Source organism: Gossypium hirsutum, chromosome D03, assembly GCF_007990345.1.
Source record: "Gossypium hirsutum isolate 1008001.06 chromosome D03, Gossypium_hirsutum_v2.1, whole genome shotgun sequence".
In the NCBI taxonomy this organism is placed as follows: domain Eukaryota; kingdom Viridiplantae; phylum Streptophyta; class Magnoliopsida; order Malvales; family Malvaceae; genus Gossypium; species Gossypium hirsutum.
Window position 1 is genome coordinate 858708 of NC_053439.1, and position 16868 is coordinate 875575.

The 16868-nt window shown below is 31.9% G+C and overlaps 1 protein-coding gene across 1 annotated transcript; it reads right to left on the minus strand.

The window, feature by feature from the left end:
• Positions 1 to 1910: 1910 nt before the first annotated feature.
• LOC107909431 (beta-galactosidase 3) lies at positions 1911 to 7414 on the minus strand. Its single transcript, XM_016836934.2, has 18 exons — positions 7030 to 7414; positions 6822 to 6917; positions 6628 to 6740; positions 6467 to 6533; positions 5731 to 5823; positions 5471 to 5614; positions 5271 to 5359; positions 5078 to 5183; positions 4899 to 4986; positions 4643 to 4761; positions 4385 to 4549; positions 4117 to 4295; positions 3907 to 4016; positions 3725 to 3834; positions 3444 to 3554; positions 3234 to 3347; positions 2610 to 3149; positions 1911 to 2522 (listed from the first exon to the last, which is right to left on the minus strand). The coding sequence occupies exons 1-18, from the start codon at positions 7201 to 7203 to the stop codon at positions 2376 to 2378; spliced, it is 2565 nt and encodes an 854-aa protein (XP_016692423.2). The 5' UTR covers positions 7204 to 7414; the 3' UTR covers positions 1911 to 2375.
• Positions 7415 to 16868: the final 9454 nt, after the last annotated feature.

The window sequence follows — 16868 nt, forward strand, 5'->3', positions numbered from 1 at the left end:
AATTAATCCCTTCACTTTATAATATTGTCAAAATTTGTCATTAAACCACTAACTTAAAATTTAGTAAATCAGCAATTTACATGTCAATAATTCAACAAGTAATAAAAATCAACTGCTCAAATTCATATATATTTATCAATAGTTGAACTAAATTTTCAATTTTCCTTAACTTATTACAATTTAAAGCAAAAAATATAGCATAAAACTAAAGAAGCTATATGTGAAAAACGAACATCAATAATGACAATGAATCACAAAGAAAGGGAGAAAAATAAAACACAGTTTTTACGTGAAAACCCTTTCGGGAAAAAACCACGAGCAGAAGAGAACCAAAATTTACTAAATCAAAATCTAATAGAAACAATGCAGTAAGATTGAAATACCTTATTCAAATCAATATCAATATTAAAAACCTTCGGCCCTCGACCTTCACCTCCACAGATCTTCCTATCTTTGCCACTTTTTTTTAACAGGAAATTTTGTCACACAACTCTAACATTATCTAATAAGAGAAGGTACAAATCAACAATTAGGGTCCTATTGAAAATTTCCAAAAAAAATAGGTGTTTAATTAAAATTTTTAAAAATTTTGAGGGTCTAATAACTTTACCTTTTAACGATGTTACTTAGAGGTGGGGGTTGGTAGTGACTTTGGCCTCGAAAAAGAAAATTTTTTTATAGTCATTTTATTTTTTAAGAAATTACAAATTAATGTAATAATAAAATTAAATTTTGACCTTTCATTTTTTATCTCCTAAAATAATTTCCTAACTCGAAAATTCGAACCCAAATTCTCTACGTAACGTGTCTTGTCATACATTTAATTTGGTTTATTGCAAACCATGTATTATAAAGCAGAAACAATCAAAGTGGCTACTGTCAAATGTCAGTGATGAAGCAGTACACAGAAGTTTCAATGGCTGTTCTACAGTCCTCTTATTTCTCTTGTAGGGGCCGGCTTTCTAATTCCATTGAGTTGAGCTCATGAGAGACGGAGCTCTTCGATCGGGTCGGGTTGAGTTCGGGTCGTTCGTGTATAGTATAAATATTTGTTTAAATCTATTCAATTCAAAATATAAAATTTAAATTTTGTTCAAATTCGTTTGAGTTGTACCAGAAACAAGATAAAATAAGCATATCATAAATTTCAAATTGGGCTGAACCGAGCTATTATTTTGAAAATTAAACCCCAAATTTTGCTCATATTCTAAATAAACTTAATTTCTTTTTTCAAACTCTATCGAATATGAGACGAGTCTTCGACTTCATTCAGATAGCACGACCTTTGACCGAGTCTAATATATAGTAATAACCTTTTTATCTCTTTAGGCCAATCAATTGAGGTTGGAATAAATTAGAAAGAGCTTAGGCCTACAAACATCAAAACAGGCTTTAGATGGAATCTCCAATTTACTTTTGTTGGTAGGTTTATATTTATATTATTTATTATTTTATATTTAATAATTTTTTTATTTTTTATTTATTAAAATATTATATGTAGATAACAATGGTTACTTTTTTAATATTTATATTATTATAAATTAAAAAGCAGACGATTAAAATACTATGGAAATCTTTATAGTAGGAGCTAGAATATATTTTGTCCTTTTAATAATAAAAAATGGGTAAATTAATCTTTGTATACTGAATCAAAGAATAAACTAATACTTTTATTATTTTTACTTTTAAAAATTGATCAATATACGTTAAAATGAATTATGCCCACTGTGTGTAATTACGTCAGTTTTTAACAATAGATATGAATAAAACGTAAAATAACTAATTCATCTATTTTTTTAAGTATGGGACAAAATACAATTTAACTCGTAATGAAAATCCAAGTTCTAGCTGCGAAAGTTAAAACCCAAGCTTGACCCATATTTTAAAACTAGTACACAATGCAATCAAAATGGCTTTGGAAACTTGAACCTCAAGGCACTTTTAGTTAGTAACTACACATAAAACAATGGCCATACTTGAACCTTGTATAGGAAGTTCAACTTTCCCCCACTCATTCAAACAGAAATCAATCAATCAATCACACCAACAAAGATCATTTTCTTCGGTGCCCATATCCGGTTAAAAGCCCGGCGGCACAGGCTAGAAATTTCACCCTACCGATCCGAACCCGACCCCAAGAATTTCGAAACCTTTAACCATCTTATAGTGTCACTAATTTACAGGGGTCAATAACCCCACTTAAACAACTACAACAATGGACAACAGCTTTAGCCAAAGCCCTCCATTTGAGAAGCTGTGGCACTAACCTAACCTAACTAAATGCCTATTCTTTGCACTCTCTTTATTTTCTTTTCTTTCTCTTGCTTATAGTTACTTGATGCACAAGTTACGGAATCATTTTGCACCCTTTCGATTTAATTACCACCCGGTTGTGCTGTTGTTGAAGTCATGGGAGCACAAACAGCTTCAACCGATAGACGTTTTAATACATTTGGGCATGGATCATGCCCGAAGTTGCTATTGGATATGGTGACCGCACATCGTTGCTTCCCGACACACCTCTGCAAAACATCAAAATCATAAAACATGGTGAGAATTGCATGCAAGTTGCGGGGGTTGTTTTTTATTCGACGAGGAAGTTGAAATACCTTCTCTAAGATGTCATACGAAGTTGGAGCGTGGCACGGGCCCTGTTGGTAACTTCCACAAGTTCCTAAAGGAGTTCCAAAGCTAGCGAATTTGATTGAAGAGATAGCTTGTCCGGGACTACAGTGTAAATGAACCTTTGGCCTGTGGAACTCTTCGGTTTTTCCGTAGCTTTCGATTTGCCAGTTCTTGATATTTGGGTGGTACTCCGACATCTCAGCACAAACAGTGGACATGGATCTTTTTACAAGTGAGATTTTCAAGGGATCTCCTCCGAGCTCCTCAAATAGAACTAATAGATTTTGTGTCGGTTTCAACCAAGACCGAGGAACATGGTACCATTTTTGGGTCGGTTGGCCACAACCGAGCTGACATTTCGTTGGTCGAAACGTTCCAGAATAACTACAGCCACTGCAATCACCATGAGCATATGCGGTCCAATATCTACCGATGCTCTGCCCGTTAATCCATATTTGACCTTTTCCCATACTTTCCATGTCCAAAGCCAACGGCTCGTCACCCTCGGGTGCATCAAAATAAGCCTGCAATATCGAAGGGGAAATTTTCGAACTTGTAGAAGACAATAACTTATACCGGAACTGTATATACTATTTGGTTTTATTTACCTTATGCCATCTTAATGGCTGCTGTGTTTGTGCGGCCAATGATCCCTCCATCCACTCGAGAGACAAAATACCATTCGGTGAGTCGAGATTCATGGCCTCTCCTTTGAGTCCGACCTGTTCAAAGTGGCAATCATGATGAAACTCATTCGCTCATATATACACATGCACACACACACACACACACACACACATATATACATAGACCACTACCTGGTATGTCCACTTTTGCCATGATAGGTCCCGTTTTCCTTGGTCGAGTCCATGCAATGCAACTGGACCTAGGATTCCGGTGTTCCATGTCTCGAAGTGGCCACCTACGTTCTTCAATCACCAAAAACAAGCAGTCAGGTTCCCGGTATAAAGCATAATGACCATGCCATTTCAAGGTTTGTTAATTCGACAAGTTGATGCATAAAAATGTGCCATTTTACGATATCTTAAATATGTGACCGGCAGTACATAATAATAAAGCTCGGGGAGATCAAACTAACCGGTAATCCAACGGCAACACTCAGCAGCGCGATTTTGTTTGTTCCTGCACGCAGATTGACCTTCCCGGTGAATGTGAATCTCCTATTTTCCCTCGTTCCGAAGGCAGAACCTGTTACCATCTTGTTACAATTATTATTTCTGAAAAGAGGCTCGTTTGAAAGGCATAACTATGTAGACGTACCTGAAAGCTGTCCATTGATAAAGATGTGTACTGCATGACCTGTTGATTGAACAATGAGAGTGGGAAGTTCTCCTCCGCGAAGGAATGATTCAGATGAACCGATGTCAACACTGTAGCATATAACATACGATTGTTAGACATTTCTGAATTTAAGAATCAGTAAGCATCGTAAAAGTAAACTAAAAACAAAACTCGCTACATCAGTCTCACCTAGTAATGTACCATAGATAATCACTTGCGTCCCTAGTGACATTTATTTGCTCGAGTAGACCATTAGCACTTATCATTAAGCTATAATCTAATGCGGAAGTATCTTCATCATAAGTTTCCCATGAGAGCATCTTAGAATTCGTAGGCAACATCTGCATTTGTGATGTCTGAACTCCAACCTGAAAATGACGAAAATAACCTTTTCATTCATTATTCATAAAATCCTTGAACTTTTTGAAAAAGACAGGTCATTTCATAAATATTGTACCTTGGCCGTATTGAACACTACATTCCTACAATCAGGAAGGATGCTGATAGACCAAGGAGGTAAGTTATAGTGCATGTTGTTAAATAACACTCTCGCGGCAGATTCAGTATCATAGTTTGATAGGAAAGCCGCGCAATCTCCTGATTCTGACGTGTACGTATGAGCCTAGGAAATGTCAAACAACGATTTAGATTCAGTGAACAATTAAAGACCCCAAAATTTCTCGAAGCAGTGGAGTTTATGAAAAGATACAGAAACCTGTTGGAAGTTTCCAAGTGAAGTGACAACGGGATCAGCTGAAACTAAAGCTCGTTCGCACATCTTAACAGCCTTGTGAAGCTCCTTTAGATGACCGTACTTCGGTTGTCTAATCAAACCTGTCACGTTTTCAAGTAATTAGTAATACATTAATCCAGCCTACTAAAACACGAGCCCTTCACATAAACTCGCAGTGACAAAAACCAGCCGTGATTTTTGTCATCGTGAGGCCTTCACAGATAGCTCTTTTTCTCACCATATTCATCAACTGGAGCATCGTAATCATAACTGGTAGTGATGAAAGGACCACCGGCTGTACGACCAAAATTGGTGCCACCGTGGTACTGTTCCACATTATAAAACAAGTAACTCGGATTAAAGAGAATTCGGTTTCCATCATATATATTTAATAGAAAAATATGATCAAAAACCAACCATGTAATAATTAACAAAGGATCCTCCTTTTTGAATGAATCGAGCAACGGCAAATGCCAAATCTTCAGCCGGCCGATGATGAAGTGGACCACCAAAGTCCGAGAACCTTTTGAATAAAGATGGCATCAAAATGGTTGGACTCATTTCACTCAAACTAAGGTTATAAATATACATAAACACATAATGAACTTACCATCCACTCCATGCTTCGGTCCATATTGTTGGCTTGTACGGTTTATTCGGTTGGAATGCATCACAATAGAAACCATTGCATGTGTTTATCTATTACATGTCATCATTTTACAAATCAATAGCGAGATTTAAAGAATAAAAATGACCAGAGATCAAGAAACTCATCATGCTACAATATAGATTCGAGGTCTAAGTACTTACCACTGGATCGGGGGCATCATCTTCCTTGCACATCACCCAAGGAACCCCGGTTCCTGTTTCTACCGCCATTTTTGCTGCCCACGTAACGTAATTATAACCAGCAGCCCCTAGCAATTTACTTTGTGCCCCATACTCATTCTCGATCTGAACTTGTACAATTTTTTTTAAGGAAAAGGGTTCATATTGCCATTGTAAGTACACCATAGATTAACAAAATATATAGTAACGTAAATTAGCATAAAAGCAACTAAAATACGTACCTGAGAAAGAATAATGGGGCCACCCTGGGACTCGAAAAGGTTATGGTTCTTCATCAGTCCAACAATCTTCTCGGTAAACCCTTGCATAGCTCTCTACAAATAATGCATAAACGATCCTTACTTACAGAAACATTGTTCAAACATGGTCAGTTTTAATGTTTTATCATTCTTATGCATGTAGAGGTCACTTTGGTCCCAAAAGAACAACACATAAAGTGTTAGAATGTGGATTGTTCTGGCAAGGGCAGTAAATTTTATAAAATTATAACTTGCGATATGGTAAAATAGCACTTTGGCTCCCTTAAAAATGATAAAATTTTAATTTAGCCCTTCAAAATATTATAAAGATATAAGCTAGTAAAATAAGTTTGCATTTTAGCTCTCATAAAAATATGTAACTTAATTCCAACCCCCCCCCAAAAAAAAAAATCTAGCTTCGCCCCTATGTTCTAGCTATCTCTATTTCATGATGCATAAATGTTTTGTAAATCTTGTAATTTGGACATAAGGATCAAATGCCATTAGCACCTGTTCTTATATGTAAAATCTTTGATGACGGGGCATAGATTTTACGAGTCCTTTTACGATACAACTGTTAAAATATCTACTTAACAATTAAAATTTTATTTACCTTCAAGTAATTCAGCTCTAATTTTGCCATGCATTAAGAACAAAGGAAAATGTATGTGTGTGTGTGTGTATATATATAATGAAGAACACAGCAAAAGGGGATTACCTTGAAAGGCTCATTATCTGTTCTGAAGCTAATGCCTGGCACAAATTTTAACCACACAGGGAACCCTCTGCATATAGTAATAATCTTTAGGACATACATACATACATACATACATACATACGATAAAAAAAAGGGAAATTAAACAGAGATTTAGATCTAACCCAAAGTTCCATTCAGCACAAACATAAGGTCCAATACGAAGATGAGCATAAAGACCTGCTTTTTGTACTGTTTTTATGAATCTCACAAGGTCATATCTTCCTTCAAAATTATACTGCAAAAATTGTAACAGAAATTAGAAAAAATAATATAAACTTTGTATTATAAAAGAAAATAATGGAAAATAGAGTAATACATTTCCAGGAGATGGTTCATGGACATTCCAAAAAACATAAGTCTCAATCACATCAAGTCCACCATCTTTAGCTTTCTGAATCAGATCTTCCCACATCTATATATAAAAAAGAAAAGGAAAAACAAAAAAACCCATTATTTATATCTTTAAAAAAAAAGGATCCAAAATGCAAATTTCAATAAAATTTGAAACTTTAAAAAGTATATACATCAGGTGTGCTTCTGGGATAATGAATAGAACCAGAGAAAAGGATTCTTCTTTGACCATTGATAACTATAGCTTTCTTATCATAAGTAACACTGGTTTGAACAAGCTGAGGACTCAAATAGAACAAAGCTAAGCAAAATGCAAGTAAAAGCTTTGAAAATGAGGTTCCTTCCATGGCTGAACAGCTCAAAAAACTCAAGCTTTAAGCTTTAATGGAGGAAAAAAGATGGGGTTTTTGAGCTGGTTGTGGCTGTGGTTTAATGGGAGCAAAGTTGAGGAGGAAAAGAACCCATTTTCATACAGAGACAAGTGAGACCGTGAGCATAGACACCTTTATAAATGACAAAAGAAAATGTGTGTACAGTTTTTTAATTCACAGCTCACTCAAAGTGTTTTTCATGGACATTGTTACAAATAAAATAAAGAAAAGAAAAACAGTGAAAAAGGGTATCCAATAAAAAAAAATGGAAGCTTTAATACTGTTCTTAACTCTTTAAAAACAATTACTTCACTTTAAGTGAAGATTTAACCCAAATTTTAAACTCAATTAATCACTTGAATTTAGATTAAATGGAAAATTCTCCATGTAGCTTTTTTAATTTTTTAAAAATCACAAATTAATATAATAGTAAAATTATATTTTAGTCTCTTAAAATAATTTTACGGTTTCACACCTATTTCGTAATTAACTTTTTGTGTTCTAACTATGAAACCATGTTCTTTTACTAGCTCACACGTGTTAAATATTCATTAGACCACATGATACCAATTATTTTAGGTACCAAATCGAATTTTAAAGCTAAATTGAGTGAAAAAACGCAAGTACCAAATTGAACTTTAAAACTAAGCTCAGATACCAAATAGTATATTTAACTTTTTTATAAATAAGAAAAACAAGAGTAAAAATATATTAAAGTTCTTTTCACATTTCCTACTTTATTCATAATATTTTCACGATATCGCATTTTGTACCCAAAAATTGATAAATTAATTTTTATATATTAAATAAAAAGTAAATTAATTTTTTATTAAAATTTTCACTAATTTCAACTATTACAAAGTTGGTTTCTATATGTTAGAATAAGGTATACGTGACACACCACATGTAACTGCTTAATTATTCTATTAACTACATCAATTTTTAATAATAAAAATTTTAACATAACAGACCAAATTACTGTTTAATATAACGTAAAAAAATTAATTTATTTAATTTTTTAAATAATAAGATAAAATAAAATCTAACTCGTAATTCAACGTATCTTACTTTTAGGCTATTTTACCAAACTAGTCCAAAAAATATTATATTTACAAAAATAACTCAGGTTTAAAAACAATCACCAAAATAACTTAAAAGGAACAGTAAAATTGGGTTGTGGCCTGTCAATGGCCGGAACCCACTCGTATTTTGCACCCATGATTGCCTAATAATTGTGTCAGACTTAAAAAAATTAATTTTTTGGGTTTTGGCCTGTCAATGGCCGGAACCCATGTATTTTTTTAAAATTGTATAATACTGATATACGAAAAAGGGAAAGAAAGAAAAACGAAAAAAAATTTTGGGTGCTGGCCTGTCAATGGCCGGCACCCAGTACAATTTTAAAAAAAATTCTTTTTTTGTGTCAGAGTCAGATATCAATATACGAAAAAAAAATTTGGGTGTTGGTCTGTCAATGGCCGACACCCAGTACAATTTAAAAAAAAAAGGAAAAAAATTTTAATTGTACTGGGTGCCGGCCATTGATAGGCCAGCACCCAAAATTTTTTTTTTATTTTTTTCGTATACTGATATCTGATTCTGACGCGAGAAGAAAAATTAAAATTGTACTGGGTGCTGGCCATTGACAGGCCAACACCCAAAAAATTTTTTTTATTTTTTTTGTATACTGATATCTGACTCTGATACAAAAAAAGAAAAAAAATTTAAAATTGTACTGGGTGCCGGCCATTGACAGGCCAGCACCCAAAAAAAATTCGTTTTTCTTTTTTTCCCTTTTTCGTATATCAGTATTATACAATTTAAAAAAATACATGGGTTCTGGCCATTGACAGACCAAAACCCAAAAAATTAATTTTTTTAAGTCTGACACAATTATTAGGCAATCATGGGTGCAAAATACGAGTGGATTCCGGCCATTGACAGGCCACAACCCAATTTTACTGTTCCTTTTAGGTTATTTTAGAGGTTATTTTTAAACTTGGGTTATTTTTATAGATATAATATTTTTTGGACTAGTTTGGTAAAATAGCCTACTTTTACTAACATGTGGACTTTCCAGTTGTAAGTAAATTGCATCAACGTAGACTTTTACATTCAATACAATTAAATTAATATATTATATAATATTTAATTCCAAATTTAACCTATAAACAAACTTACAAAGCCAACCGACAACACACTTCCTACACAGCACTATTGTTCATGGTTTGATTCGTTAATACACCTTTGACTTAGGGGTATTATGGTCATTTGAATTTGCCTTCTGTTGCCGCTGCTGCGTCCTGCACCTGTTGCCTGCTTTTTTGTCTTTGGGGTCCCTCCACTTTCCTTCCATTTTAATTATATTTAGGACTAATTTCACTGGAAGTCCTCGAATTATAGTCTTGAACTTCAAAATGTTTGAATCGAGTCATCAAATATCAGTAACATATCAATTAAGCCCTTATACTCGTGTAGTCATTAATTTAGGTGTTAGCATATCTTTTAACACGTATACACGACTACACAAAATAACAACTCAGATCTAACGTGCCGAAAAAAAGATAGTCGTCCTTAATTTTATTAAAATCGTCTATATTTTTAACACGTGATATCGAGTCACATATGTTTACAATTTGATCTGCTTGTTTTAACATGTTATAGTCAAACCAGCATTTAAAACAATAATTAAATTGACAAAAAGCCTTGATTCATATAATATCAAGACTTCGAAATAAACGAATCCAAGAGGCTAATTAAGCAAACATTGGCCCTTCAAAATAGAAAAATTATATTTCAAATCCTTCAAAGATAAAAAAAAATTATAAATTAATATATGATAAAATTACACTTTAGTCTCTCGTACTTCAAAAAAATTCTAATTTCACCCATGTATCTACCCTAATATATAAAATTTTCTCTCAGTTCTATTATTGTGACAAAATGACAAAGTTGATATCACCATTGTACTCTTCTCCAAAGTCAAAACAGTCCTTCACTTAGATCCTTTATAATACATATACATATACATATCTGTTAGACAATCCCCTAAAAAAAATTGTAAAATTATATTTTAATCCTCCAAAAATGATAAAATTTTGATTTAATCTTTTTAAAATTTATAAAAATTTAAATAACTTAAATAATAAAATTACATTTTTACATCCCTAAAATCTTTTCAACTTTCTTATCTGACATTTCCCTGCAGAAAATAAAGATTCTAGTCTGCCATTTTGCTGTTTTATTTATATAATTAACATCTTTGTGCTTATTAAAAAATAACCCATCTTCATGTGCTAATGCCATCATATTGAAGCTTCCTTTTTGAATAACATATTTATAGATTGGGAAAAAAAAATTATACTGACAAAGAATATTCTTGTCAGCCAATATTTTTTCAGTCTAAAATTTTTTATATATCTTGAAAAGTCAGCAAAATTATTAGAGAAGAAAATAATCAAGTTGAATATATTTTAAGAACAAATAAGTTCAGATTCAATCTTTATATTTTAATTTGACGTGAATTGAAAATGGTATTTAATGAGTATATATATATATACTTATATCTCGCAAGGTCATCTTGAAGGTTAACGATTTGACTAATGAGGATTATCTCGCCAGCTGAGATACACGCGAATTTAATGTTTTGCAAGTTCAATTTATTGTGATTAGGAGAAATTATTTTATCGATACTTCCCACTACATCATTCATGACCCTTTTGTAATTATTTAATAACATTTCAGTAATTGTTTTTACTTACATCTTAATTCTTAAACCTCAAACTCAGGGTTTGGGTTCGTGTTCGAGGTTTGGGATTCAAGGTAAAAAATTTATCAAAATTATGTATCAATGACATGGGAAAACTACTGAAATGTTATTAAATAATTAGACATGGACCATGAATAATGTGATGGGAATCGTCCATTTAATAATTTCTCCATGACTAAATATCTAACATGGATAAAATATTTATTATTCACACGTCACGTATATTTATTCCCCGGTATTAAGACTTGTCTAAAACAACTTACGATGACAAAACATCAATAGATCAACTAATTAACAAAGAGTCCAGGACCCCACGAAAAGGAACCCTAAAGATACCTTCTTCTCAAATTACTGTTTATATCAACAAAAGTCAAACCTAGGATTGATTACGTGGATCATCTTTATGAAACTGCAAAACCAAGTTCAAATCCCACATCGGATGCCACTTAATTATTTACGAGATCGCCCACTGCCATTATTACTCATTTATGTCGTCACCTATTCATCAATATAACGTTGTCATATTGCCATTTTTAAAAGGAAAGCAAATAAAATTAAGGAAAAATTTTAGTTTTGGTCCTTTTACTATACTCAAATTTGACAAATCTGCATCAATTAAAGGTGATAGTTGATGAAATCATAAATGTAGAGGGATCAAATTATACTAAATTAAAGTATCAAAACTAAGAACCCCATGTGATGGCCTGATGGTCAAGGGTGTTCACTGTCCCAAGTGTGGCCTAGATTCAAGTCGTGCTAATCGCATTTGCTACTCGGGCTTTACCCTATTATTGTAATTCACCAAAAAAAAATCAAAACTAAATTTTTTTTCAAATTTTAGTACAATAGAAAAACCGAAAATTATAATTTAACCCCTGAATTAATGAAAGGCAGAAGTTTCATTTTAAAGTTTTTTTTAATGAAAAGTTTCATTTTTAAAGTTGTTCATGTAAGTTGTAGCTTTTTATGGTTTATAAAGACCATTTTTCTTCATTCTTTTTAATACAAAGTGAAAAGTTTGGCTTTCAATGTTGCCCTACATGCACCTAACACATCTTTAATCTCCACTTTAAGTTAATTTCGAGTCGAGTTAATTTAGATATTGTTAATTTAGATTCTAAAATTTTCGGGTTAATTTTGAATTTGAATAATTTCATGTTCAAATTATTATACATTCAAGACATTTCAAGTTTAAGTTGTTTTAAATTCAGATCAATCGAGGTTCTTAAATTGGGTCATTTCGAGTCCAAGCCATTTTGAGTTCAAGTTATTCTATACTTGAGTTGTTTTTGGTTTAATTCATTTGAGTTATTGAGTAAAGTCACTTCGATTTGGATAAATTTGAGTTATAACCGATTTAGGTTAATACTATTTCAAGTTACTTCCTCGATACATTTCAATCCGAACTCATTTAGGTTATTGAGGTTAATTTGATTGTTGATCAATTTGTGATTAAACTCGAGATGCAATTTTTTTATTAATCAAATAAGTTTGTTTGGGCTTGAGTCAAACTTGAACTAGAATTAATAGTTCTATTAAATTTTTTATCGAACAATCTCATTATATGTTCTAATTATATATGCTCTTTTTCATACAATGTCTAAAATTATCCATAGCCCCTCCTCAAACTATAAATAGAAGGATAATGCATTTCAACGCACTCAAATCCACGTCCTCCTGCATATCAATAATGTTCATGTCAATCGAGTTAAGAATAACCGGTAAGTTTAATGATTATTTTAATAATAAAAAAAATCTAAAACTGTTGAAGGTTAATAATTTGCTACGTTGCACAAACTTTTAAGAAAACAAAAGTTAATTAATGATTATTACAGCGACAAAAGAAAATATGAACCGTTAAAAATGGAGAGACGTTAGAACAGTTGATTTTGACGGTGATGGTGAAGTGTAAAAGAAAAAAAAGCGCCAATGTCAAAGGTTGTTCCACGTGTCTAACGATGTGGGCCTTGATTTTGATTGGTTGGAAGTGTGATGGTTACACGTGAATATCAGTAAGTTCGTGGGGCCCAGTTTTTTTCATTAATTCTTTTAAGTGTCGGTGGACGTGCCGCGCGTGACTTTTTATTATTATTTTTGCCTCTCTTTTTTTCGTATCATAGAGTGGTTATATTAAGAGTTAAATTATAATAAAATAGATAAATTAGTCTCTATTTATTAGATCAAAAAATAAATTGGTTATTTATGTTAAAATTTTTATCTATTTTTACTGTTAAAAATTGACGTGGCTGACGAAATAACTAAATAGTTACACGTAGTATGCCATGTGTATCTTATACAGACATATAAGAACCAATTTTTAATAGAATGACCAATTTTTTTCTTAAGTCTAGTATATAGGGGCTAATTTGCCCATATTCTTAGTAAAGGAGCAAAGTGCAATTCAATTTCTAATACAAGGACATTCATGGTATTTTTACCACTTTTATTTATAGTTATAAACAAAGGTGTAAATGAATGAAACAACACACTCGTAAACAACTCAAGTTCAAATTAAAAAAACTTAGATCTTGATTCAGTAATTATCAAACTAAGCTTAAGTAGCTTCAGTTATTGGTCAAGTTGAATTTAGTCTTAATAATACTCGGCTTGAACGATTCACGAGCCTTATCAAGCTTTTTATTTTCAACATATGTTTTAGACATTTTTATATTATTAAGTTATATCCCTTAATGTGGTATTAACCCTAAGCTTAATTATTGACAGAGCTTGAGTTCGAGCTTAAGTATGAAAGTTGACAAACGATCTTAATTGAGCTCAAACTCGAATAGATAGATTATATCTTGAACCGAACTCGAACTTAAAAATAAATGTTCGATTTAAGTCAAGTTTAATATCTAACTTTAAATTTCAAGTTCACACCTCTAAAAACATGGAAAATTACCAAATATATATATAATTAAAAAGAATTAGCGGAGCGGCGTTAAAAGTTTTACTAACGTCGGTGGGAATTATTCCGTTATAATGAATTGTCGGTTTTGTCCCTACCGATTCTCGGCTTGGAATATCCGTACGAGGTGTACAGATAGGATTGTCTGCGGTGAAATAAGGAGCAATTGAACAAGTAAAGTTATCTATTGGATTAATTCCACAATAACCCCTCAAGTTATAGTCTAGATTCTAACTTGATCTAAACTTCATAACAGTCTAATTGAATCTTTAAAGTATCAGTAGTGTATCAACCAGGTCCTTTCGTAAACCTAATCATTAGGTTAGATGTTAAATGTTAGCACATATCTAATGTGAAGCATATTTAAAACATGTGGATCAAATTGTAAATAAATGTATATTTTATGTATATCTTTTTTTTGTTGCCAATACTTGCTTGTAGCAAGGTTAGAGCTTCCGTCTAATACCTAGACGACACACATTCAAACCTTACCATCTCCCTCCCTTCTTCTCGATATTGTAATGATAAAAAAAATACAATGTCCATTTTATTTAAATCGATGATCCATGTGATTTATGCATTAGATAAACACATGTTTACAATTTGACTTGTGTACTTTAAATATGTTTCACGTTAGATTCAAGTAGACATTCAAACTTAATTGATACGATATTGATATTTTTAATACTCAAATAAAACATTATAATATTTAGGACCAATTTAGATTTTTTTTGAAGGAAGGGACCAATTTAAAATTAATAGTATAGTTTGAAGATGTTTGATAAAATTAACCCTACTAGTTTATTTAAAGGAAGGGGGTATATGCCGGATGGCGTCCACGTGCTTTAGATTTGGTATCTTTTGACTTTTTACTTAACTTTGACCTTTTTTGCTTTAAAATTTTTTTTGCCCTTTTTATTTATTTACTTTTCGTTAAACTACACAGTAGGTCATTCAATTAGCAAGTTTATGCTTTGGTTACTTAATTTTAAAAAGTTACAAAATAGTCACTGAACTATTTAGAAGTTTTCATTTAAGTCATTGTGTTATTAAAATTATTGTTGCATGGCCTTCTTTATTCGCACTACCTACACTAATCAAAACCTTTTATTCTTCTTCTCTTCTACAATTCCATTTTTTTATGAAACAATTTTAGACATCACGAATTATGAACCAAAATTCGAATAGCTTTCTTCTCTAATCTCTGACTGTTAGATCAACTTATATTCTTTTACTTGTCGATGGATATTGATCCACTGTATTAATAATTGAATAGTCACTTGAAGCTCGTTAGCCAAAGTTTAAAAAAAATCTTAATGGTCCAGTGACTTGAATAAAAACTTTCGAATAGCTCAATGGTTTAAATGAAAACTTTCAAATAGTTCAGTGATAATTTTGTAGCTTTTTGAAGTTGAATGACTAAAATGTAAACTTATTAATAATTTAGTGATCTTAGGAGTAATTTACCCTTTACTTTCTAGGTTTGAGAGTATATGTGATTCGGAATCCCATTCGGATTACGAATTAAAATATATGCACATATTCAATCTATTTTTAAGTATTTGGATAAGCAGATGCGAATAGTAATTTTTGGATATCTCTGAATCTGCATTGCTTATTCAAATAATAAACTTAGATACCCAAATCCGCATCGGGATTCTAGATTCTGGTTCGAATATTCAGTGGATGTAAAAAGTGATAAATATCAAAATTATACTTGAACTTTGGTCAAATGAGCAATGTTATTCATGGATTTTGATTTTGTGCGAGTATACACATGAAATTTGAATTGTAGTTCATACGTATAAATAAAACTTTGATTTTGGTTCAGTTATACACATTTGAAGAAATGAATACATACATTTATTATCACTTCGAATTAATATAATTGTTTGTGCATGCAGCATATCAACCTAAAACGCTACTAATTCGATAATGCTGTTAGTGATTTGTGAAAACTGAATCAAATCAAATTTTCATGTGTAAAATTACATAAAATCAAAGTTCATATATCACATTACACATTTGATAAAATCTCAATATTAATTTTAATATTTATCCCTACTTTTATATTTTACAATGAGTGCTTTTTTATTATTTAGAAGCAAGGCCCCAATTTCACTCAACCACAATTATTTTGTCCAATGGCCTAAATCATTTAGGCCTATTTATAAAATTATTTTATTGAAGAGTTCTTGTGAAAATATTCTCAAAATATGTTATTTATAATAGCTATAATCAAAATAAATATGAGTTTGGATGGGCGGTGCGTTTACCTGCGGTTAGTGCAAAAACAGCGGTGGCGATGAGATTAGATACTGTAGCAACACTGTAGCGTGAGACAAAAAGTAGGCTAAACGTACCGCACCGTACCCAATCGCCCATCCAAACCCACCCTAAGAAGCTAAAGTCGAGATTATAAAAAGTGAGCAACAACATTGAAACTTGTATCGTGATGCTTTTCAATGCTTAAGTCAATAAAAGATGTAGTCCGGATAAAAAAAATAAAATAAGATATAATTATTAGGTTCTGACCCAACCCAATTTGATAGGGTTATTATTAGGTTTCTGGTGGATCTAATTTTTCAAATTTAGAAAAAACTTGATCCAGATATAATTATCAAAATACCCTTTATATATAATGTTAATTTGAATATATATAATAATAAAATTTATATTAATATTATATTTAAAAATTAATAGTACCATTAAAAATAAAAAAAATATTTCATCTTGATAAAAATATAAAAAAATAAAAATTTTAACATGTTTGTATAGTTTTCGGGTTAGGTGGGTAAATTAATGTTTGATTTCGAGTCAAGTTGAAATCGAGTAATGTTGGGTATATCACGTTAGGGTCGGGACGAGCAAAAATCTGCTCTGCCTCGCCCAATTGTCATCTCTAGCTCGGACTTTCTTCGAGCTAAGCCCAAAGAGAAACAAAGTTAGGATTTGGATTGAAAG